Source organism: Manihot esculenta, chromosome 10 (assembly GCF_001659605.2).
Source record: "Manihot esculenta cultivar AM560-2 chromosome 10, M.esculenta_v8, whole genome shotgun sequence".
Taxonomy (NCBI): Eukaryota; Viridiplantae; Streptophyta; class Magnoliopsida; order Malpighiales; family Euphorbiaceae; genus Manihot; species Manihot esculenta.
Genome location: NC_035170.2, coordinates 13,721,344 through 13,748,788, shown reverse-complemented (window position 1 = coordinate 13,748,788; position 27,445 = coordinate 13,721,344). Strand labels below are relative to the sequence as shown.

At 30.3% G+C, this 27,445-nt stretch overlaps 3 protein-coding genes across 5 annotated transcripts in view; all 3 read right to left on the bottom strand.

Annotated features, from left to right (window-relative positions):
* Positions 1–13,802, bottom strand: part of LOC110623972 — a 33,858-nt gene extending 20,056 nt beyond the window's left edge. For 2 of the 3 annotated variants that reach the window (XM_043961005.1, XM_043961007.1), the window contains exons 1-7: positions 13,506–13,802; positions 12,944–13,019; positions 12,526–12,592; positions 12,075–12,328; positions 9,552–10,158; positions 1,416–2,069; positions 244–684 (exon numbers count right to left, since the gene is read on the bottom strand). In XM_043961005.1, coding sequence (XP_043816940.1) covers positions 244–684; positions 1,416–2,069; positions 9,552–10,158; positions 12,075–12,328; positions 12,526–12,592; positions 12,944–13,019; positions 13,506–13,527 — 2,121 coding nt within the window. In that variant the 5' untranslated portion in view covers positions 13,528–13,802. The remainder of the gene's footprint in view (positions 1–243; positions 685–1,415; positions 2,070–9,551; positions 10,159–12,074; positions 12,329–12,525; positions 12,593–12,943; positions 13,020–13,505) is intronic. The other variant, XM_043961008.1, reaches the window with a different exon arrangement.
* Positions 4,194–4,775, bottom strand: LOC122724901 (secreted RxLR effector protein 161-like). Its single transcript, XM_043961009.1, has one exon. The coding sequence runs from the start codon at positions 4,773–4,775 to the stop codon at positions 4,194–4,196; it is 582 nt and encodes a 193-aa protein (XP_043816944.1).
* Positions 5,336–5,839, bottom strand: LOC122724902 (uncharacterized mitochondrial protein AtMg00820-like). The gene has a single exon (XM_043961010.1). It carries the CDS (start codon positions 5,837–5,839, stop codon positions 5,336–5,338), a length of 504 nt encoding a protein of 167 aa, XP_043816945.1.
* Positions 13,803–27,445: the final 13,643 nt, after the last annotated feature.

Genomic DNA, 27,445 nt, shown 5'->3' with positions numbered 1-27,445 from the left:
TATGCCAGCCCAATCATAGATTGGCAGCATAATAGCATAACCATGTTGGTCACATCCTTTCTAACAAGAAAGGCTTTAATAGGCTGGTGGTGGAATCCTAACCTTTACATGCATCAATACCCTGTATCATTGAGTGCAAATCATAAACAAGAAAAAACGATTCATGGGGGCCACATATGCAATTCCAAATTATGGAAATGCATTCATAATCAAATCAAGCAATAAAATCAACTAAAAAAATACCTCATTGTCAACAGCAGACACAAGAAGATAGTGATCATCTGGAGAAAAGCAAACCATCACATTTCCATTAGAGCTTGAAGTTGTATAGCAAGGCTGTATTGGTCTCTGTCTCAAGTCCCATAGTTTGACATCCCGATCAAATGAAGAAGTAGCAAAAACTGATGGGGAATGGTTTGAGAACTTCACCACATTGATGTGTTCCCTGTGCATATCAGTGAACATCTGTATTCTCCTTCCAGAATTGATGTCATACAGAGCAACATTTTTTGAGTATCCACTTGCAAGAAATAGCTCATCCGTAGCATTAACATGAACAGATGTCAACTGGTCAAAATCATCAAAGGTGACTGAGCCAGCACCTGAACACATGCCTGTACGTGTTGGGATCATATGCTCAACATCATACAATTTCAGTGAGCCATTATCAGAACCAGCTATGAGCTGATATTCAACAAGAAAGAACCAAAATATAATCAGAAATAGTCATATGATGAGGAACTTGATAATCACATAAGCAATGCTCTAAGAAGGTTCATGATGGAAAATGTCAAATGATCATATTGTAAAGACTATTTTCATTGTCTAAGATGAAGGTTGTCCAATGCAAACTCTTTGTCTGTGGGTGTTTGGTCTCATGTAACATGCCCTTGGGGGGTTGACTTTTTGTGTGCTAAAATTAGCTCTCCCTTCCCCCCATGGCATATGATGTGCATCCAAGATTTTAAAGGGATTTCTTTCCTCCAAGGTAGTTACAATAATATTCTGAGGCTTATATGTATAAACCTACAAGCTCCTTGTGATAGCCAATGTTAAACTTATCTTAAGGCTCAAATGGTTTTCTGTAAGGGCACAACACTATTAAAGCATGATGACATCATATTCTAGAATTTGAGCTAGCAATAATTGCAAAATATATATCCATACAGACTACATATATGAAAGAGTGAAAAGAAGAAACTCTTTTTGGGAAAAATTAATTAAATTAAATACACCCTCACCAATGTTATTCAGAGAAACTTTAACCAATTAAATTTCATCCTCTTTTTCCTTGGAAAGACTAATCAGTTGGGAAATAGTAGTATGAAAATTAAGAAGATGAACAACTAATTGCGATAATTTAGTCAAGCCTAAGTAAGACATGTTACCACTCAATGCAGTGAACATTCACATACCTTGGATGGATAACTCTTGAGCCAGCATAGCCCCAATACACTGTTCATCGCTCCAAGTGAGGGCACATAACTAACTATTTTATCATTCTCATGATTGACAACAACTACCTCACCATCTAAAGTTCCAAATACCAAAAGGCTAGAGATAGAAGGATGATACTCAAACTGTCTTGGTCGAAAGCTCCTTCTTCCACCCCCCAAATCACCACCTGACACAGAAAGTGGATGCAAAGAAGGCCAAGCTGAAGAACTCACTTTAGCAGCACAAAAAGATCGGGTATAGAAGGATTGTGAGTTTCTGCAAGGATATGAAGGCTTATGGTTCTTAGTCTGCAAAGAAGTACGACTTTCCTTTATTTCACGCTTATTCAAAATATGAACAACACTCTCTTTATATTTTCGATTGTATGGTAAGTACTCAAAATATTGTGAATATGTAACAGCAGCCCTTTCCCTGTCAATCTTTCTTATTGGCAAGTTATCTAAAGTTTTCAAATGGGGCAATGAAGCTATCATGTATTCTTTATAATGCTTCTCATAGCATATGGGCGAAGCATGACATGAAATATACTTCAAAGCAACATCTGCAATATGCCTTGTAAAAGCACCTGCCAAGGATTCTTCACTGTGATTGCACATAGTACCAAAAGACACCTAGAATAAATTAGAAATTTGGAGATCAGGACTTCAAAGTGAACGGAAATGGATAACATAAGAAAATAGCATGAATCCAGCATGGAATATAAAAATTAATATTTCATAATCTAGAAATACTAAGTAGGGATAGAATGGCATGAGAAGAACATTAAACCAACACAAAACATCTGATACTTCACCCATATAATGACTCCCCCCCCCCCCCCCCCAAAAAAAAAAAAAAAAAAGAGGTAAAGAAACAAGGAAAAAGTACAGCAGAGCAGAGCTGAAAAAAAAAAAGCAGAAAGAAAGATAAAATGCATGAAATCCTTCTTCTTTCACATTAAGATGTGACCCAGACAAGTATCAAAAGCAGTGGCAGAACCAGAAAATGCAATCCACATCCATATTCCATGGTTTTCAAAACTTAACCGGACTGGCCGACCATACTAGTCTGACCCATAAACCTGATTATCACAAATCCGCTTTGAACCAGAATGAACTGGCCCAATTACCGGGAGAGAGAGAGAGAGAGAGAGAGAGAGAGAGAGAGATAGAGAGAGAGAGAGAGCAGGTGCTGCTGGGGGACTTGAACACTAGACGGCTTGTTGCCAATTAAAGATATTGCTTACCACCGCAACCACAACCAGAGGCTGTAATAATGCTTTCCCAATTTATATGTATATGTGTATGTGTGTGTGAAAAATAATAAAGACTTCTCTTTGAATAATTAATAGCACTAGTAACCTTTCTTATTAGCATATTAACGTTTTTCTTTTTAATTTTAAAGTTTCTCTCTATTTTTTTATAGAATTTTAATATTTTAAAACTTATTCTTTATTAATATGAATAATCTATTACTATGAAAATTTTATTCTAAATACTTTTTATCGTACATTTTATAATTTAAACTTTTTAATTTTAAATTATTTTAATTATTATTTAGGATAAATTACACTTTGGTCCGAGTTTAGTATAATTAATGGATCGATCCCTGTATTTTTGAAACCGAACACTTGAATCCCTCTATAATCAGTCCGTCCAAATGGGAGGTCCTTCTATCCATTTTTACTGTTAAAAGTGTGAAAATGTCTTTATTATCCTTTCAAATGGGTAAACTACGCGTTAGTCCTTGATTTTTAATATAATTAAAAGATCTATCTCTATATTTTTAAAATCGAATATTTAAATCCCTTTATGATAAATCCATTTAAATTCCAATCTTTTCATCCATTTCTTGCAATTAAAAGCATGAAAATATCTTTATTGTCCCTTTTTTAAATTAAAATATTAAGGAGTTAGGATTTCATCCATTTTCCCTCATCTATTAAATTTTAAACATCTTGATCCTTTATTTTTCATTTGAAAGAACACTTATGTCCCCATTAACTTTTATCTAAATTATCATATTCAACTAATTTTTTTAATACTTTTTGTTCTTCAATTTTTATTCATTAAAGTACTCCAGTACTTGATAATTTCAAAAATTTTCAGACAACACTTACAACTTCAGCCATTTTTAAGTGGTACCAAGTGACTTTTAAATAGGTAATAGATTTTTACAAAAAGTATTTTAGAAAGAAATTGTACTTTTGGAAGTTTGACTACCCACTAACTTCAAATTAATGTCTATAATGGATGAAAGAACTAAAATTTTGGATGAACTGAATATAGAGGTATCTAAGGATTTAATTTTAAAATACAAGGACTAATATGTTAATTATGTTAAAATCAGAGACTAAAGTGTAGTTTACACAATGAAACTTTGATGAAAGGAAGAAAAAGAGAGCAGAAGATTTGAGAGAAAATACTTTATTATTCCCCTCAAGCCAATTGGGGTATATATACTACTTACAAGAGTACACATTAGGTAAGAAAATAAATTAATTCCCTAATTATAGCCTAATCATATCCCAATCATATCACACAATCATATCCCTAATTACCACTACAAATCTAGACTATTTATATAAATAATCTCAACACTCCCCCCCTCAAGCTGGAGCATACATATCATATGCTCCAAACTTGTTACAAATATACTTGATTCGTGGTCCTCCAAGTGATTTTATGAAAACATCAGCTAGCTGATCATTTGAGTTGACAAAGCTAGTAGAAATGCATTCGGACTCAATCTTTTGCCTAATAAAATGACAATCCACCTCTATATGCTTCGTCCTCATGAAAAATTGGATTTGATGCAATATGGAGGCCAGCTTGATTATCACATATCAACTTCATTTGGCCAGTATCACTATATTTCAATTCCTGGAGTTGCTTCAACCAGATGAGTTCGCATGTTGCTAAAGCCATAGCTCGATATTTTGCTTCTGCACTTGATCTTGCAACCACACTCTGTTTTTTACTTTTCCAGGATATGAGATTCCCTCCAATCATAATACAATATCCTGAAGTAGATCGTCTATCTGAAGGGGAACCTGCCCAATCTGCATCAGAATAGCCAACAATTTGTGAGTGACCCTTGTCTTCATAGAGTAGACCCTGTCCTGGAGCTCCTTTGATATATCTAAGAATGCAAATGACTGCATCCCAGTGACTACTGTATGGAGTTTGAAGAAATTGACTAACCACACTTACAGCAAAGGAAATATCTGGTCGTGTGATAGTGAGATAATTGAACTTGCCGACTAATAGTAGGATCTTTAAGTGGCTCCCCCTGTTCAGGAACAAGCTTAACATTTGGATCCATGGGAGTGGACACATGTCTACAGTCTAACATGTCTGTTTCTTCCAATATATCCAAAGCATATTTCCGTTGAGAAATTGCAATACCCATTTTAGACTGTGCCACTTCAATTCCCAAGAAAAATTTCAGTTTCCCCAGATCTTTAGTTTGGAAATGACTGAACAAATGTTGCTTAAGCTGAGAGATTCCATCATGATCATTTCCTGTAATGACAATATCATCAACATAGACCACAAAGTAGATGCATCTATCAACATTATAATGAAAAAATACGGAATGATCAGAATTACTTCAAGACATTCCAAACTGTTGAGCTATAGTGCTAAATCGTCCAAACCATGCTCTTGGAGACTGTTTTAGCCCATACAAAGAGCGCCGAAGACGACATACTAAGCCTGACTCCCCCTGAGCAACAAACCCTGGAGGTTGCTCCATATAAACTTCTTCAGCGAGCTCTCCATGAAGAAAGGCATTTTTAATGTCCAGTTGATGCAGGGTCCAGTGATTAATTGCAGCCAATGAGATAAGGAGGCGAACAGAAGTTATTTTGGCTACGACAGAGAAAGTATCACTGTAATCAAGCCCAAAAATCTGTGTAACCTTTAGCTACAAGGCGAGCTTTAAGGCGATTAATTTTGCCATCAGGTCCCACCTTAACCGTGTAAACCCATCGACAACCAACAGTAGACTTACCAGGTGGTAAGGATACCAGTTCCCAAGTTCCATTGTTATGCAGAGCAGTCATTTCCTCAACCATGGCATTACACCAACCAGGATGATCTAATGCTTCTCTAACTGTCTTGGGTATGGAGACAGCAGACACAACAGAGACAAAAGTATAATAGGAAGGAGACAAACGATGGTAACTTACAAAATTATAAATGGGATGAGGATTTCGGGAAGAGCGAATACCTTTTCGAAGAGCAAGAGGAGGAGTAGCTTCTGTAGTTGAAGGCATGACCGAAGTAGGTGATGACGGAACGGGAGGTGAGTCACTAGAAGTACCTGCATTAGGGAGAGAAATGTCATTGTTATTAGTAGATGGGTGAGATCGACGTGTATAGACCTGAAGAGGTGGCATAGGAGTGGGAGATGGACACACTTGCGGCAAAGAAGAAATAGGAGCCGGAGGTACAGGCAAAGCAATAGGGACAAAAGTTTTGTTGTTGGACTAGAAGAAAAGTAAGGAGAGGTTTCAAAAAAGGTGACATCTGCAGACACAAAATATCTGTTAGTAGTAGGATCATAACATTTGTAACCTTTTTGAAGCCGTGAATAGCCGAGAAAGACACATTTAACTGATTTGGGTTGGAGTTTGTCTTTGCCAGGAGTATGATCATGAACAAAGCATATATATCCGAAAACACGCAGAGACAACTGGGTGGTATTCTGGTTAGGAAATAGGACAGATTGAGGACTTTGATGCTGCAAACCAGAGGAAGGCATTTGGTTAATCAAGTAACAGGCGGTGAGGACAGCTTCCCCCAAAAAACGCAACCGAACATTGTGATGTAGGAGTAAAGTGCGGGCTGTTTCAATTAAATGCCGATTTTTCCATTCGGCAACTCCATTTTGTTGTGGAGTATAAGAGCAAGAAGTTTGATGAGCAATACCCTGAGTAGACAAGAAATGAGTGAATGAAGAAGACAAATATTCTCTTGCATTATCACTTCGCAGTATCTTAATGCGAACACCAAATTGATTATGGATTTCAGCATAAAACTTTTGAAAAATAAGGAACAAATCAGAACGATTCTTCATCAAAAAAAGCCAAGTGCAACGAGAATAGTCATCAATAAAGGTAACAAAATATTGAAATCCCAGAGTTATACTAACCCGACTTGGACCCCAAATATCTTAATGAACAATGTCAAACATAGAACTAGCCTTATTATTGATTCGCTTAGGAAAAGAAGCTCGAGTTTGTTTCCCGAGTTGACAAGACACATTCTAAAGAAGGTAAGGAAGAGAGGCTAGGAACCAGTTTTTGTAACTTGTTCAGACTTGGATGTCCCCAACGACTATAAATGAGTTCAGCGGAGGTGGAAGGCACAAAAGCAATTGAAGAGTTTGAAGTGGAAAAATAGTACAATCCTTGTGACTCATATCCTGCTCCAATCATCTTTCCAGTACTCCGGTCCTGCACAACCACAGATTCAGTAGTAAAAATGACTGAACAGTGAAGATCTTTAGTCAATTTGCTAACAGAGATTAGATTGTATGAACAGTCTGGGGCAAATAAAACATTAGTCAAGGGGATAGAAGGAAGGAGATATACGTTACCGATCCCTTTAACTTGAGTTTGTGAATCATTAGCTAATGTGACTTTAAATGGTGTGGAAAGTGAAACAAGAGTAGAGAAAATAGAGGGATTACTAGAGATATGATCAGAAGCACCAGAGTCGAGGATCCATGAACCAATGGGTAAAGACTTGGTTAGATAAGTTAAAGAATTACCAGAATGGGCAATATTTGATTAGGCCATAGAGACTGAATTTGAATCTGTATTGAGGGTGTTTTGATTCTCAGACATGTCGAGAGAGATTCTGAAACAACAAGGGACCGAGTAGGGACCCGAATCTGCAAAAAGGAGCCGAATCTGCCAAAAAGAACGCCTGTGAACAGTAAATCTGACGACCGCACCTACTGGGCTTTGGTCGCCGGCACTGGGCAAAGCTGGGAGAAGAATAGCCGGTGTGAAATGGTCACCGGAAAGTGGTGCACGCGTCCGAGCGTGGATGAAGGACGTGTGAAGGTGAGCTGATCTAACGATAGGACCTACTAGGCTTTGGTCGCCGGCGCCAGGCGAAGTTGGGAGAAGAATCACCGGCGTGAAACGGTCGCCGGAAAGTGGATCAGAGGCCGGCGGAGAATGGGCTGGGTGGTGAGACTAACTGATTTCCAGAAAGTCACCAAAGCAAGATGTCAGATCTGCAACTCAAAGGTGAACCAAATTTCTTGGCTCTGGTACCATGAAACTTTGATGGAAGTAAGAAAAAGAGAGCAGAAGATTTGAGAGAAAATACTTTATTATTCCCCTCAAGCCAATTAGGGTATATATACTACTTACAAGAGTACACATTAGGTAAGAAAATAAATTAATTCCCTAATTATAGCCTAATCATATCCCAATCATATCACACAATCATATCCCTAATTACCACTACAAATCTAGGCTATTTACATAAATAATCTCAACATACAATATAAAATGCTTCACCCACATTGGCAAGGATTTAAGTGTTCATGAAGATATTTTAGATATTTGAAATATTTATTCTCTCTTTGACTTGTTGACTAACGAAATTATGGATGAAAGGACCTCCTATTTGAACGGACTGATTACAAAGAAATTCAAGTATTCGATTTAAAAAATACAGGGATCGATCCGTTAATTACGCTAAAACTCAGGGAACTAAAAGTGTAATTTACCGAATTATTTATAAAATATATCAAACAACTAATTATAAAAATTCATTATTTTTATTTTTTTTAAAGAAGCTATTAATTTTGTAAGATATTTAATATTTATTTAATTATACCGGTTAAACCACTATTGAACCTTGGTTTAACCTTCTATCTTCATAGGTTCCTTGGTCTGGTAAAGTTTGAAAATCATGTTAAATCTTTTGGGAGATGGTAAGGAAGATATGAAGTTTTTCATTTCAAATACATTGCTATCATCCAAGAAGATGAAATTTTTTTCACCAAATTGTTTCTTTCACATGAGAACATTACAATACTCACGGTTGAGTTTTCTCCAACCAAGGGAGGATGCTGTAGTATTGGAAGAAGACTCAATTTAGGAATTATATTAATAGTAAAACTAGAAAAAAAATAATGAACATAATAGAGTTCCTAAATAATAATAAAAATAATAAAATTCTTTAATGACAGTGTATTAAACTTCCTAATTGATAGAATCCTAATCTGAATCTTCCTCCTTGAGTGTATCATATTGTATGAATAGTTTTCACATTCCAAAAAAAAAAAATTTACCACAAGAGAATTAGCTATATTAGGTGAGCAACTCTACATCATATTGAGAAATTCACTACGATTAGCAAAATAAACACACATAAGCGTATTGCTGCCTAGGCTTGTTCTATATTTCCCAGTTACCATTCACAATCTATTAAGGGAAACTCCATATTGGTGTTCCCAATTCAATCAAGCAAAGAACTTACAATGCATGCTCAAAGTAGTATATATAACATAGTAATTTTGTGTAAATAATTAAAGAATCAAAACAAAAAGAATCAAATAATTAACTTGCACATGTTTACTTTTGTAATGGGCTTAAAAAATGTCTAAAAAGATGGCTATATTTCTATGAATATTTTTTATTTTTTTTTACATTTAAATGGTAAATGTAACTTAATGCAAAGCAAATTAGTTAGTTGTAGTTTAACCCATTATCTGAGGAAAATCTAAAAATACAATCTGGACAAATGCCAAAATGAAAAAGAAGAAAATCTGATTCTTGTGGGCCTTTTTTTTTTCTGAGGGAGGGGCGGGGGGTGAGGGAATTGGTATTAAATCCAGCACTACCAAATAAAACTAAAGAGGACTGAAAAGGGAACAGATGTAGCAATCACTTAAAATTTTGTTGCACTTTGGAAATTTGCTAAAATCCTATAAAAGATTCTTCATTTGCTATGCTATTGAATTGGATAATAATCCAATAACCAAAAATAAACAACCGCACTTCCTTAGAGCTAAGACAGCCTCATGTCACCCAGAAGGTACTAAAGAGTAAAGACCCATATGTAGGGAAAAGATACAAGGTTTACCTCATTCTGCACATTGATTTGTCTGTTCCGCGCTGAAGTTTCATTAGACAATGAATCCATGTACTCAAATTCCTGCCAGTGAGTTGAAAAATCCACTTCACTGTCATCTGATGAATCTTCCATCATGCTTTGAACTTCTTGATTTATTGTTACATCATTGAAAGAGAACATATTCCTGAGTGCCTCTTCTGTGCCCAAGTTAAAATCTGTTTGCTCACTTCTAACAATGGGCAGTGCTTCATTGTTGGAAAAACTGCTCATCTGACCAAATTCACATTGATAATCTGACTTATCACCAGATGGTGCCGAAGAAGACCCAGCCTCATTACAGCACATCCACTTTTGAAACCTCAGCTCCACCAAAGACGAGAGTTTAGAAAGTGCTGCAATGGTTGTCCATAAATTTGCAACTCTTGTTGCACACATTGATAGGCAACTTAGATTGGGCATGCAAGTAAAACAATCCTCGCGGAAGCTAGAAAGTGAGGTATTGAAATCAAGATTAAGGGTGCATATTCGCATGAATTCCCCTGCCATGTTGAGCTTTCGGAAACGTGAAGATCTCAAGTTTAAAACTTGGCATGTCAACCCTCCTTGAGAGAGTTCCCTGATGATGAAACCCAAACTAATAATAATGTACCCAAAATGGTGCTTCACAACAAATGTTAATGGAAAATATATATGAAGAAAGAAAAATAAAAATAAAAGTCAAACGAAATATTCAGAAAAAAAGGTAGAACAACAATAAATCATATTGGATAGGAATTCAAACAATATGCAAAGAGAAAATTGTCCTGCAAAGACATGTTTAAACAAATCAACAATGCATGCTGATAAGATACCACAGAAAGTTATTGTTCAAAATGGCAATTGAGACATAACTTCTAAAAACTCTTGATGAGTTAAATTATTATAACATACTAAAAGTGGCGCACTTTTACTGTTTCTAAGAACAGTAAAAGTACACTCTTTCCCCTGTACATATATTAACGTATTTTTTTAACAAAATTTATTTTGTACTAACCCGCCACATCCTTAATCTTAATTACTTCTCTTTCCATTGTCCTACCACACTGTTTACTTGGCAAACTGCATTACCTTTCCTCTTTTCTTTTTTTTTTACTTACACTAAATATTAATAATTTATTTATGTTTTCATAAAATGCAATCATTTGATCATTTTTAATTTATAAATTAAAATGTCAGAAAAATTAAATATAAAGGTAAAATGAGATCCAATTTAAATAACAAAAAATAGATGAATGAATAAGTAATAGTAATATCTCAATTTAATTTCACATGAGATTATTTAATTTATTATTAAATTTCAAACTCTTGACTTGGATTTAATTTATTGGGATATGAAATTATCTTTTTTTATCTAAATGAATAATACCAAATTTTAATATTTGAGTTCTTAAGAATAAAATTGGACTTCAAAAAACATTTAGCTAGCACATAAAAAAAATTAGTGGAATTATTATTATTATTACTATTATTTGAGTTTTCATTATTGCTAAGAACAATGAAAGTATTTTTTTTAAAACAACAATGAAAGTGGAAATATGCTTTAATGTATTCGTCGATCCATGCTTAATTATGGCAATTTCATAACGTTTCTTTCTATTTATACCTTTTTTCACCTTTCTATATATTTTCTTTTTTAAGCTACTTATGGAATATATTGTGGTTGACATCATACTCTACTTTTCCTTATTTATATGTAGCCACGTTTATAGTTGTTATTTTAAAAAAAAAGGAAGTAAGGATGAAATTCATACAATAGCACAAAACAATTATTTTGTTAATGTTACAATAAGTATGACAAATTATATCATAAAAACATAACACAAAATAGAACATGAGTAAGTTATCGAAAAAATAAAAAAGATCTTGAAAACATTTATATTTTAAAGATGATAATTTTATGTTACTTTGCACATGCTATTATTTGTACTTTTTCATATTCCTTCAGTACATTCAGCAGTAATCCAGAAGTAATAAATTTCACTTTGAAGTTAGTTTTATATGTTTTAGTCATAAAAAGTCCTAAAAAACAACTAAGAGCAGTTTCAGACGGCTTTTGCAATAACATCTACAAGTAAGCTCCCAGCCCCCACCCAGAAAAAAACAAAAAAAGGGGTTTGAACCTCAAAACCAAACAAGTACTTAGTACGACACCTGTGAAACTATAAGTCCTCACCTTACAAGTTTCTACTTTTCAGGGATTCAGAAGTTATTTGATTTCAAAACTCAAAAGGTTAATGGTTAAGGAGAAAAATAATATTTTAGCATATGAAATGATGTGGAATGAAATTAGAAAATTAGAAACATTTAGTTCACTTTTAAAAAAGCAATGAAGTAAGTTTTTTTCCGGTCTAACTCTCAATGTAATTAAGTAATTTCCCTAAATACAATTACACTAGTTTTTCATTAAAAAGTGACAAGAAAGATGCATAAATACATTAAATGAAATACAAAATGAGATAATTTTCTCAAGAAATTGGATGAACAACCATATACCTTAAGAAGTCCTTTCCATACAATGAATCCTGAAGATCTACCACTCGAAGCTTTTGATTAAATGCACGCATCAAAGATAAAGCATAGTCTCCATTCAACACACGTGATGATCCATTATGTATGTCAACAGCTTCAATCTCAGAAGTTTCAATTGACAAACAAACATCGAGAAGAGGAGGAAAGTCAAAATCATTAAGTTGGTCCAAGAATATGTCCAAGCTACATAATTCGTTGCAAGTCTTTTTGACCTCAGCCTGAACAGTGAAGTATTGATCAGATTCAACTTCTTATTTCCATTGATGGAAAAAAGAAGGGGAAAGAATGGTGCTAGATTAAATTAAATAGTGAAGGCACCACTTCCAACAGATAAGCAATATATAAATTAAAAATTAATGTTTGCTCGGGCTTTATTGAATAAACAAGAGGTGATGTAATTCCAATTAACACCTACCTTGAAGAAGCCAGATAAAATCGCAGCATTAGGTAGGACCCCATGTCTTTCACAGGAATCAACATAACTGAAACAAAAGCCAAGAAAGATATAATGGTAGAAGTTTAACAAATCAACATTTTATTGGCATTGAAAGAGCAATGACTACATTAGTAATTAAGAAACTGTTTGTTATTCTGCACTTTTAGGTCAGAAAAAAAAAGTAGCAAACTTGGTTATTTTTTTCCTTTTTTGATCATTTTTTCTCATACTCAATGACCAGCCAGCTTCAACTTCAACTTGTCAATTCGTGTAAAAACTTGATGTATATAAATCGCGGTATGAAATTGTGATTAGGGATTGCAAAAAAATAACTATGGACGTTATATTGCAGCTTGCAACCATTGTAAAACCAGTAGTTTGAATTCAACTCTCTTACCTTGCTTTTAGATTCTTGGCTTCAGAACTGAAAATTTGCAAGTTTCCATGTTCATAGGCAAGTAGCAATTGACAAGCTAAAAATTAATTTAAAAAATAATCATTAAAAAAAAAAAAAGAGGCAAATGGTGCTGCATTAAAATAGACTAGTACCTTGAACCAAAAAGGCAAATTTGTAAAATTAGTTGGTAGAAAAGGAGGCCAAATATATATAAAATTGTAAGCCAGACTCGGAAGGTCAAGGACCGACTGTATTATTAACCAATTCCGTCGTTTGATCACCAAATTCCTACTCGGGGCACTCTATAACTTGCAAAATGGAACAACAATTTGAATATATTTTAAGAAAGCAAAAGAGCGCATAACAGCATTTTTCATGGGTTAAAAAAAAAAAGAAAAGAGCTTTTCAAAATTCAGCGGAAACAGAGTCCTTTATCCCGTAACACTTTCTATAACCAATTGAAATTCACTGATCAAAAAACAGAATTAGAAGTGCTGATCTATATAGTTATCTAAAATTCCAATAAAATCAACAAATCCAAGCTAAAAAATAAAAGACTTACATATTTTGCAAGGATGAAACATCCATGGCCATGATCAGAATTTGATAAGTCAACTTTGAGAGAAAAGAGGATTCTAATCAGCAATCACAAATACTGCAACAAAGGCAACAGCGGAGGTGGATCATCGAAGTCTCTGCCCCTTGAACAAATACGCAGAGAGGGAGAGAGAGTGAGCGGTTGAGCTTGCGTCCGTGCAGCAAATGTAAAGCAGAAGAGGAGAAGAAAGTCGCTATAGCTGTTGCAGCTTTGGGTGCCACGTCTGGGCTTTCTTTCTTCCTTTGTTGTCAGAGTTCAGGAAAAAGTATTACTACTCTTTAAAAAGAAAAACTAAATGTTCTATATTTTAAAAAATACTTAAAAATATCATTTAAATTTTAAAAATTTATTAATTTGACTTTTCCATTAATTTTAAATATTAAATATTTTATTATCTATCTTAAATCATTTATCTCTTATTTGATATACAATTCTTTTATTAATAGAATTTAATTTTTTTAATTATAAAAAAATTTATTTATTTAAAATCAATTTAAATATAATAAAATTCAATCAAAATCTTTTATATTAAATAAATTAATAATAAAATTTAAATTAATTTAATTTATTCACCATTTTTATTATGTTTATACTAAACATAAATATTTATTTTTATAAATAATAATCATTATCAGAAAAATAATTATGAATACTTCATAATATTTAAAATTTAAATTTTTTATAATTAAAAATATAAAAATTATTTTTAATTAATAAAATAATATAATAAATTTTATTAATTATAAATGTATTAGATTAATAGTGACTATTAAATTAAAAATCATTTAATTTAATTTTCAGAATTGAATTTTTATATTATTAATTTTTCTAAATATAAAAATCATTTTTTAAAATTTCTTTAAAATTTGACCATTCAAATAAGAGATTAAAAAATCTCTCAATTTTATAAAAATTTATTAATTAAACTTTTTATATTGAATGCATTATATTTTTATTTATAATTTTTTTTACTCTATTTTTTCATATATGTTAAGAAATATAATTTTTTTTATTAATCTAATTTATTCATTTCAATTAATTACATAAAATATAAAAAAAATATTATTTATTTATTTATTTATTTAATTATATAAAAGTATATTAATTGAGATAAAATAAAATTAAATATAACTTACATTGAAGTTTTTTTAGGGGAGATTAAGAGAAAGGTAGAGAGAGAAAAGGGTAGGGAGTGGAAATATTTCTTTGAGTTTTTTCGGTGTGGATTCATTTTTTTCTAGCTGTGATTTTACGACTTGGTTGCTTGTTTTTTTTTGGGTGATTATGTTGCCTTTTTTTCTTACTCGAATTTTATTTTGCTTTATTTTTATTTTAGATTTACTTTTATTTATTTTCATTTGTTTATGAACTGTCGTTAAAAGAGTTATTTGATGGGTCTTTTTATAAAAATATATTTTTTTCTTATTTCCAAATAAGCTTTTTAACTATAGCCTCGATATCTTGAAACTATACCAATGCATCCGATGATATTGTTCCTATAGGCCATTAGTTGACTAAAACTCTACCTCATTATCTCTTATTATTTGGTCAGTGCATTTTCATTGTTTAGTTATATTATGGAACTTCATTTTTATTTTTTTTTCTCTTGTAGGTTTGTATATTATTTATTGTTGTTTATTGTTGATGTTTATTGTTGATGTTTATCGATTTTAAATTGTGATTTATCTATATTATTAATGCTAGTGATGGCAGGTTAGTTTGTTTAGGGTGATGTTAATTTGATTTGATTCGATATTTTAAATTGCGCGTTGAATTTGATTCAAAGTGTCATAAGTGTATTTATTAATTTCTTAGTTTGTATTTTAGTTTCTTGACTGGATTTGAGCTTTTTTACTTGTATTTGTAACTCCTTCTTTATATCTCTCTTCTGAATTTTACAAATGCATCTTATTGTTTAATAAAAAAATTTTAATGTTTTTTAAACAATTAATCTCAAAATTAAAAAGAAAAAGCTAAATTAGACAGATGAACATTAATATATATTTTAATAATGCTAAAATAAAATAATATGATATTTCATCAAATTTATATTTGAACACTAACACTTGGTATATTAGCAGAAAATAATTTATATTTAAAAAATATTTTTATAAAAAAATGTTTTATGTTAAAAAAAATTTTCATATAAAATATTTTTAATAAGTTAACATTTTTTATTTTTTAATTTTAATTTTTTAAAAAATATATTAATAAATTTATATATAGGTCTTAATAAAATTTTTAAAATATGGAAATGGCTCTTTTTAAGAGAGAAAATCATTTTCTTAATTAAAAAATATTTATTGACTAAATTATTTGAGTATCTTACAAATTAGAAAATATAAAAAATATTTTTCCAAAAAATCTTTTTCATGAAATAAATATAAATTAAATGTAAATTATATAAAATCTTTGATTTTTTTTGTTAATTTAAATAATATTATTAATGTTATATCAATAATTACTTCCTTTATTTCATAATTTTTATATATTTTATTTTTTTACATATGAAAAAAAATAATTTTTTTATTAATTTTTCAATTATACAAATCTTAAACATATTAAATTTCATTTGTTTTTGAAATGACATTAATTTTAATTATATGTATTATTTAATTCTTATAAATTTAAATATATAGACTATTTAAGACTATGTGACTAAAAAATAAACAAATTAACTAACAATTTAGTTAACAAATGGGGACTAAATAATATAAATTTTCTAAACACTTAGAAACTTGATAGTAATTTTTTTATAGATAAAATCTCAATCCCACTACTATTTTTATTGTAATCACCCTTATTTAAAAATTAAAGACAATGTAAAATCAAAAAAAAAAATTTATATATAATAGTTTAAACTACTCATTATAAAAATTAAAAAACAATTCTTTGCATTTTGTGAACAAGTAGAAAAAACTATACCATTCTTTACATATTTAAAATATTTTCATGAAAAGAAGTTAAATATATTAGAAAAGAAAATACATAAATGGCACAAAGTAAATAATGATGGTGGACCTAGTGATATAGCCCATGAATGTGAAAGACCACCACTAGATAGAGTATTTTTCAAAAAGAACCAAATATCTCATGGAATGCAACCAATTGTAGATACTAAAAATATACAGAGTAATGACATAAGGGATATTAATTTACAAAATAATTGGACTAATGTAACATTACATATAATAGGACAACAATTAGATCGGATGGAAGAAAAAATAGATAGAAACCATGATGAAATCACAAATATAGAACACATAGAAACACCACAAGCACCATCACCTATAACTCCTAAACCAAACACTACATATTTATCTCAAAGATATAGTAATCCAAAACCATATGATATAGATCCGGCTAAAAAACAAATCAATAAACCTTTTCACAAAAATGATACCACCTTCACAGAACCCCATTGATACAGTAACACTAAGTCCAAAGACAGAATTAAATGACATGTCAAAATTATTACAAAAAATAATAAGCGAACAAAGTATGTCACCAACAACTAGCACTACAGGAGGAATAAAAATAGAAAAATCTAGTACTAGTAAAGACAAAGGTAAAATAACCATTCTCACAGAATATAATGACACTTCTTCTTCTTCAGATGATGAATCTATATACAATCCCTTGGAAGTATCAGACTCTGACCAAGACATTAATGTTCCCATAAATACCATTGAAAGACAAAATAATAGACCAGATGATTTAAAAATCTTAGACAGAAAACAAAAACAATATAATGCAAAAAATATTTATGAATGGAACATAGATGATTTATCAGAAATAGAAATAATACAGATAACCAAAGAAATGGTTATTGTAGGAAATATTTACAAACAAAGAGTTGGTATTACTGAAAGAGATGCAGCTGAAAACATAATTTTAGGATTCACAGGCGAATTAAGAACTTGGTGGGACAAATTACTAAGTAATGAAATAAAAACCAATATATTAAATGCAAGAAGAATTGATAGTACCACAGGTGAACCAGTTATTGACCCAGCAACAGGACAACCACAATCTTTTACCTTAGCATATCTAGTATATAATATTATATCACATTTCATAGGAGACTTAGACCTATATACAGAAAGAAACAGTGAAATTCTACAAAACCTAAAATGTAGACAACTAGAAAATTTTAGATGGTATATATAAAGACAATTTTCTCAAAAGAGTTTATGCTCTCGCAGATCCTAATGCATATCATTGGAAAGAAAAGTTCTTAACAGGACTACCAAGATTATTTGCGACAAAAGTAAAAGAGACAATTGAACAAAAATTTGGCCATATATCATACGATGATTTAACATATGGAGATTTAATAACATGTGTCAATTTAACAGGAATAAGATTATGTAGAGATATAAAATTACAACAAAAATTAAAAATAGAAAATAGACAATCTAGAAGAGAACTAGGAAATTGGTGTGAACAATTCGGTTTCGGAACTATAAAGAAACATAAACAGAAGAAATATAGACCTTTTAAGACAGATAAGATTTATAAAAAATATAATTACAAACATAAACGATATAATAAACAAATAGACAAGAAACCCTTCAGAAGAAAACAATTTAAAAGAAATAATTATAGAAAAAATAACTTTAAAAGACCAAATAATAAAAATAATATAATATGTTATTTATGCAACCAGAAAGGACACTATGCAAAAGAATGTCATGCTAGAAAGAAAATATATGAATTAGGTTTAGAATTAAAATTTGATAACATAGAACAATTATTAGATAAGATTGACCAAATTAAATTATCTTCTTCCGAATTAGATGATGAATATAGTCGTGACAATTCATCAGACACAATAAGTAGTACCGATAGTAACCATAATTGCCAAGGAGAAATTTGTAATTGTAACAATAAAATAAATGTCCTAACCGAATACCATCAAGTATTAGAACAAATAGAACAAGTACAAGATTCTAATATAAAACGTAAAATGTTTAAAAAATTAACCAAATTAATCAATGAAGAAATAAAACAAGAAACTGAACCTCCAACAAAATTTGAAGATATTGAACAAATGTTTAAAAATAAAAAATCAGTAACCACAATTTCTTCTATGGATTTACAATCAGAAATAAGACAATTAAAATCAGAAGTAAGACAATTGAAATTAAGATGTGACTATTTAGAACAAAATCAAAAATTAACACAGAATTTAGAAATAGGACAAAGTTCCAGAAAAGATAAAGAACAAAAACCAACAGAAATAACTACAGACAGTGAAGGAGAAACAACATTAAAATTTAATGATATTACGAGAATAAGATATCAAAAATGGTATGTAAAAATAAATTTGACAATAAAAGATTTTACATTAGAAACTATAGCCATGTTAGATTCAGTTGCAGATATGAACTGCATAGACCAAGGAATCATACCAAGTAAATACTTTCATAAAACTAAACAAACTCTATCTGCAGCAAATTCGACTAAAGTCAAAATAGATTTCAAAATACCTAGTGCACATATTTGTAACAATGGAATTTGTTTTAAAACCAGTTTCATGTTAATAAAAAACCTTAATACACAAAATCCATTCTTACAAATGCTATATCCCTTTAAGGTAACACAATTAGGATTAGAAACCAATGTGTTAGGACAAGATATTCTTTTTCAATTTATATCCCCAATAAATTACCATGATGTAAATTTATTTCAACAACAAAATATAAGTAAGATTAATAATCTGGAAAACCAAATAACATTTTTAAAGAAAGATTTACATTTCATAAAAATAGAAGAACAATTAGAAACATCAAGGGTTAAACAACATATAAAAGAAATTCAAGAACAATTTGAAAAAGATTTATGTTCAGAATTACCAACAGCATTTTGGAATAGAAAACAACACATAGTAACTCTACCATATGAACCAGATTTTAAAGAACAAGATATTCCTACAAAAGCAAGACCTATACAGATGAACCAAGAAATGTTAGAATTCTGCAAAAAAGAAATTCAAGATCTATTAACAAAAAATTTAATTAGACCAAGCAAATCACCATGGTCATGTGCAGCCTTTTATGTAAATAAAAATGCTGAAATAGAAAGAGGTGCACCTAGATTAGTTATTAATTACAAACCCTTAAATAAAGTTCTAAGATGGATAAGATATCCAATACCAAACAAACAAGATCTGTTAAACAGACTTTACAAAGCAGAAATTTTTTCAAAATTTGATATGAAATCAGGTTTCTGGCAAGTACAAATAGATGAAAAAGACAAATATAAAACTGCATTTACAGTACCATTTGGACAATATGAGTGGAATATAATGCCATTTGGATTAAAAAATGCACCAAGTGAATTTCAAAAAATTATGAATGACATTTTCACACCATATGATTTTATAATAACCTATATCGATGATGTTTTAGTATTTAGCCAGAATATTGATCAACATATTAAACATTTACAAATATTTTACAAAATAATAAAAAGAAATGGACTAGTATTAAGCAAATCAAAAATGAAAATATTTCAGACAAAAATTAGATTTTTAGGATATGAAATATATAAAAATACAATAGTACCAATCCAAAGAAGTATAGAGTTTGCTGACAAATTTCCTGATGAAATTAAAGATAAAAACCAATTACAAAGATTCTTAGGATCATTAAATTATATCTCTGATTTTTACCCGAATTTAAGAATATTTTGCAAACCATTATATAATAGGTTAAAAACAAATCCTAAACCATGGACAGAAGAACATACTAAAATTATTCAGGAAATTAAAAGGTATGTCAAAAGGTTACCATGTTTAAACATTTGTAACCCTAATTTTCCTAAAATAGTAGAAACAGACGCATCTAATCAAGGATATGGAGGTATCCTTAAACAAAAAATAAATGATAAAGATTATATTATTAGATATTATTCAGGATTTTGGAACCCCACACAAGAAAAATATTCTACCATTAAAAAGGAAATTTTATCAATTGTTTTATGTGTAACAAAATTTCAAAGTGATCTATTAAACCAAAAATTTACAATTAGAGTAGATTGTAAAGCAGCTAAAGATGTATTAACCAAGGATGTCAAAAATCTAGCTGCTAAACACATTTTTGCTAGATGGCAAGCCTTTTTATCTATATTTGACTTCGAAATAGAACATATTAAAAGCACTGACAATTCTATTGCTGATTTTTTAACCCGAGAATTTTTGCAGGGCCAATGACGGACAAAGGAAAGGAGCCTGAAAAGATCTCTTTAAGATCTCAAACAAATATTCCTAAAACAAATCTGACAAATGCAAAATTATTTACTTCTGGACAAACTTCTATTACTAGACCAATATACACCAGTACTTCAAGCATTATGCATAGACCAATGAGCCCAATTTCTAGTGCTTTAATTGTTCAACCAACCTACCCAAGGCCCAGGTCGCCAAGGCCCAATTTTGTTTCACTAAATAAATTCAGTCCACTTAATCCACTAAAGCCTCCTCCTGACCTCATAACTCCCTCTACTTTCAAACAAGCAGTTACAGGATCTTCTTCATCTAATCCAAGCCCAACAATATCCCAAGACCAATCCCAGACAGATTACAAGTACAAAACCATCGAAGACTATATTCTCACCATTGAACCTGAGTATTGGGCTCAGAATCCTAATCTTAATGAATACCAACTTTGTGATACTATCTTTCCTAAAACTCATTTTTATATACCAGATAATTTCCATAAATCCCAACAATTTTATGAAGCCATTCTAGTTAATACCAATTCTCTTATTATCTATAATAATTTTGATCCCCAAATCCCAAATAAATTGAGATATTGTAAGGTACGAATATTAAAAATATGGACTCTCACAGATTGGGGACAAGAGCCCCATAAAACCAGAGAGATGGTAATGACAAACGGACAAATGAGACAAACTATCAAATACAATTATTATGATTACCAAATTGCTTGGGAAAGAACTTTCCTGAAGCAAAACGACCAATTATCAGTTTCTTTCTTTTTCTTTTTTGCAGACACTTTCACATATCCATTACCATATTGGTTCCATCAATGGTGGAACAAATTTGGAATAGATGAAAAAATAATTCCTGACCAAGTTAAGATAGCAAAAACCCAATTTTTTGAGCAAAACCAATTACCTGATACCATTATATATTCACCCCAATGGGCTATTTATTGCCACTATTTCCATATCCCGTGGATCCTCATGATAGAATATCAAATAAAAGACCAAACTCTTGATAATTTCCAGATCCCAATTTTGATTCGCAGATATAAAATGAAATGGTGGAATAAAACCAATCTGCAGGCCTGTGGCCCCCAAGCCATAGAACAATTCTTCCTTGACCATCCACAATACAGCAAGGCTCCAAGCCCATCTACCATAACCAAACATGAGATTTTCCTAGCTCGAAAACAACAGTTAATAGCACAAATGGCAGCTTGTACCTCAGAAAAAGAATATGACAAATTACTAGAAGAACTCAAAGAAACCAGAAGCTCAACAGCATCACCATCACCAATTGATCTTGCAGACGATAATGATGATTTCTTTACACAAGCAGAAATGTAGGACCCACCATAAGCCTACACGCTGATAAGCAGCAGATAAGTATCAAACAAAGACAAAAACAATGACGTAAGCAATGACGTCACCCAGACAAGTGGCCGACACCGACACAGACATAGGGACCCACCATTCACTCAAAGATCACGGATCGCAAAAAGACAAATGACTCATCTCGCACAAGGATCTAGTGGCAGACACCGACACAGACATAGGGACCCACCATCCACTCAAAGGTCACAGACCGCTAAACCAAATTGAAGAATTGCTTGACATCCGCAGCTATAAATATAGAAGTCCAAACCATTTGCAGGACACACCAAAATTTCCATCACAAAAATTTTCTCTCAAATTCTCTCATGTATTCTAAGATAGTTGTATTTTCAATCTGTAAGGAGTTCCAAGTTTACTACAACTGGAACGTAGCAGTATATGTTTAATTGTATTTACAAAGTAAGTTTGTAAGTTTGTATTCAAATTTTAATACAAAAGTATTATACCAACTGTTACTGAGTAAGCCCGTGTTGACGGCAAACTATTCTCTCTCTCCGTTTATCATTCTGAGTTAACTCTGGGATTCCAGGTTAACAGTGCAGGAACCCTAACCACTAAGTATGCTCTGTGCTTGCAGTTCAAACTGATATGGCACATCAGAAATCATGAACATTGAAATAGGAATATTTTACTGTCATCTTTGTAACCAATTTTATATCGAATACTATTGTTATGACTGTAGATGTTTTTACACTATTGATTTTACGGATCCTTATCTGGATCTTGATATTGTATAAAATTAAATCAATAATGGAATATTTAATTTTAGTTTATGTTTATGAATCAGACAATGGATATATTACTGAATATATTGTTTATTATGGACCATCTCTTTATGTATTCTTTCATACTATATTAGATTTTGCATTACAATTCCTCAATCATTAATCATATAATGAGATTTATAATAAGTGCATTAGAACAATTAAGTTTAATAGACCTAACAAATAAAGGTGAAGTAGAAATTTTCAGACATTGTTTAGCACGACAAGGAACACATATGTATGAGTGGCATATAACCAATCATAACCAATTCTGTGACTGTAGAGAAACACAAAGAACATTAGATTTATTTAATTGTATTATAGCCTACTTAGATCAATTATTAAGAAACAATAATTTTTAAAAGAAATAAATTAATCTGTATCAATAATTAAATCATACCTGGGTACGTTTTATGGTATCAGAGCCTGTGAAGGCTTTATTTGTCTTAGATAAATTCAAATTAAACGCTTAGGGTTGGAACTGTGTCACGAAAGTCATAAGTCAGGCAAAAGGTGTAAGTCTTGCAGAACGAGTAGAGAAGGAAGTGTATGCGAAAACCCTAGACTTTTAAGATGAGTTTATTTAGGAGAAATAGATCTTCTAGGTCCAGACAACCTGATGACGAGCTCATAAATGATTTAAATATTAATACAGATAATACAAAAACAATATTATCAAGAGAAAGTATGTGGAATAACCAACGATTAACAAATTGGAAACCACCCAAAACTCCCATAGAAACCATATATAAAAAAGGAATTTTAGACTTTAAGGCAGCTAGAGCAATTAAAACCAAAGAGAAAGTAGTACCATTATATGCAGAAAACCAATCAATGAGCTTATTAAGTAAGAAAACTATACTAAAATATATTAACCAAGGATATAGGTTTATGCATATAGGATTAGTACAAATTGCTATTAAACCATTAACTATAGAAGGCTTAAATACAAGTATGCATGTAGCGTTATGATATTTAAGCCACCATCTACAGTCTCGTAACGCTACATGCATACTTGTATTTAAGCCTTCTACAGTTAATGGTTTAATAGCAATTTGTACTAATCCTATATGCATAAACCTATATCCTTGGTTAATATATTTTAGTATAGTTTTCTTACTTAATAAGCTCATTGATTGGTTTTCTGCATATAATGGTACTACTTTCTCTTTGGTTTTAATTGCTCTAGCTGCCTTAAAGTCTAAAATTCCTTTTTTATATATGGTTTCTATGGGAGTTTTGGGTGGTTTCCAATTTGTTAATCGTTGGTTATTCCACATACTTTCTCTTGATAATATTGTTTTTGTATTATCTGTATTAATATTTAAATCATTTATGAGCTCGTCATCAGGTTGTCTGGACCTAGAAGATCTATTTCTCCTAAATAAACTCATCTTAAAAGTCTAGGGTTTTCGCATACACTTCCTTCTCTACTCGTTCTGCAGGACTTACACCTTTTGCCTGACTTATGACTTTCGTGACACAGTTCCAACCCTAAGCGTTTAATTTGAATTTATCTAAGACAAATAAAGCCTTCACTGGCTCTGATACCATAAAACGTACCCAGGTATGATTTAATTATTGATACAGATTAATTTATTTCTTTTAAAAATTATTGTTTCTTAATAATTGATCTAAGTAGGCTATAATACAATTAAATAAATCTAATGTTCTTTGTGTTTCTCTACAGTCACAGAATTGGTTATGATTGGTTATATGCCACTCATACATATGTGTTCCTTGTCGTGCTAAACAATGTCTGAAAATTTCTACTTCACCTTTATTTGTTAGGTCTATTAAACTTAATTGTTCTAATGCATTTATTATAAATCTCATTATATGATTAATGATTGAGGAATTGTAATGCAAAATCTAATATAGTATGAAAGAATACATAAAGAGATGGTCCATAATAAACAATATATTCAGTAATATATCCATTGTCTGATTCATAAACATAAACTAAAATTAAATATTCCATTATTGATTTAATTTTATACAATATCAAGATCCAGATAAGGATCCGTAATATCAATAGTGTAAAAACATCTACAGTCATAACAATAGTATTCGATATAAAATTGGTTACAAAGATGACAGTAAAATATTCCTATTTCAATATTCATGATTTCTGATGTGCCAGATCAGTTTGAACTGTAAGCACAGAGCATACTTAGTGGTCAGGGTTCCTGCACTGTTAACCTGGAATCCCAGAGTTAACTCAGAATGATAAACGGAGAGAGAGAATAGTTTGCCGTCAACACGGGCTTACTCAGTAACAGTTGGTATAATACTTTTGTATTAAAATTTGAATACAAACTTACAAACTTACTTTGTAAATACAATTAAACATATACTGCTATGTTCCAGTTGTAGTAAACTTGGAACTCCTTACAGATTGAAAATACAACTATCTTAGAATACATGAGAGAATTTGAGAGAAAATTTCTGTGATGGAAATTTTGGTGTGTCCTGCAAATGGTCTGGACTTCTATATTTATAGCTACGGATGTCAAGCAATTCTTCAATTTGGTTTAGCGGTCTGTGACCTTTGAGTGGATGGTGGGTCCCTATGTCTGTGTCGGTGTCTGCCACTAGATCCTTGTGCGAGATGAGTCATTTGTCTTTTTGCGATCCGTGATCTTTGAGTGAATGGTGGGTCCCTATGTCTGTGTCGGTGTCGGCCACTTGTATGGGTGACGTCATTGCTTACGTCATTGTTTTTGTCTTTGTTTGATACTTATCTGCTGCTTATTAGCGTGTAGGCTTATGGTGGGTCCTACATTTCTGCTTGTGTAAAGAAATCATCATTATCGTCTGCAAGATCAATTGGTGATGGTGATGCTGTTGAGCTTCTGGTTTCTTTGAGTTCTTCTAGTAATTTGTCATATTCTTTTTTTGAGGTACAAGCTGCCATTTGTGCTATTAACTGTTGTTTTCGAGCTAGGAAAGAAAAAGCTAAATTAGACAGATGAACATTAATATATATTTTAATAATGCTAAAATAAAATAATATGATATTTCATCAAATTTATATTTGAACACTAACACTTGGTATATTAGCAGAAAATAATTTATATTTAAAAAATATTTTTATAAAAAAATGTTTTATGTGAAAAAAAATTTTCATATAAAATATTTTTAATAAGTTAACATTTTTTATTTTTTAATTTTAATTTTTAAAAAAATATATTAATAAATTTATATATATAGGTCTTAATAAAATTTTTAAAATATGGAAATGGCTCTTTTTAAGAGAGAAAATCATTTTCTTAATTAAAAAATATTTATTGACTAAATTATTTGAGTATCTTACAAATTAGAAAATATAAAAAATATTTTTCCAAAAAATCTTTTTCATGAAATAAATATAAATTAAATGTAAATTATATAAAATCTTTGATTTTTTTTGTTAATTTAAATAATATTATTAATGTTATATCAATAATTACTTCCTTTATTTCATAATTTTTATATATTTTATTTTTTTACATATGAAAAAAAATAATTTTTTTATTAATTTTTCAATTATACAAATCTTAAACATATTAAATTTCATTTGTTTTTGAAATGACATTAATTTTAATTATATATATTATTTAATTCTTATAAATTTAAATATATAGACTATTTAAGACTATGTGACTAAAAAATAAACAAATTAACTAACAATTTAGTTAACAAATGGGGACTAAATAATATAAATTTTCTAAACACTTAGAAACTTGATAGTAATTTTTTTATACATAAAATCTCAATCCCACTACTATTTTTATTGTAATCACCCTTATTTAAAAATTAAAGACAATGTAAAATCAAAAAAAAAAATTATATATAATAGTTTAAACTACTCATTATAAAAATCATTTTAAAAATTTGTTTAGAACAAATTACTTTAAAAAATTTCATTGAAATTTTACACAATCATTTAAAATAAAAAACTAGAATTGATTTATTACAAATATAAGAATTAACAAAAATTAATAATTAAATTGAGTTATTATAACTTTTTATTCCACAAAAAGATATTTAGAAAAAACATTATCACCTTTTAATTAGAGAAATGATATATGTTTTTTGAAAAACAAAGAGAGCTTAATTTTTATAAGTATAATACTTCAAATATAGGTAAAAAAAATATTTAATAAAAATATTTTTAGTTATTAATGCTCCAATAAAAAAAAAAATAAAGTTGAAAGTTGAAATTTCATACATAAGAAAGAGTTAAAGCTGGTCAGTGAGCCCATAATCAATAGCCCAATTCCCACAGCCCATGTAGCATTGTGGCTTGAGAATAATATTTTAAATATTATAAAAACTTTAAATTTTCTTTTATTATTTAATTGTTTTAAGAAATGAAATTTGTTAAACTTAATTTAATTTAATTTATTTTGTTAATATCTTTAAAAAATAATAATAAATTTTATAAAATTATATAAAATTTTAATTTTTTTAAATAAAAATTTTTAAAATTAAAAATAATTAAATCATTTTATTTTATAAAAAAATTATTAA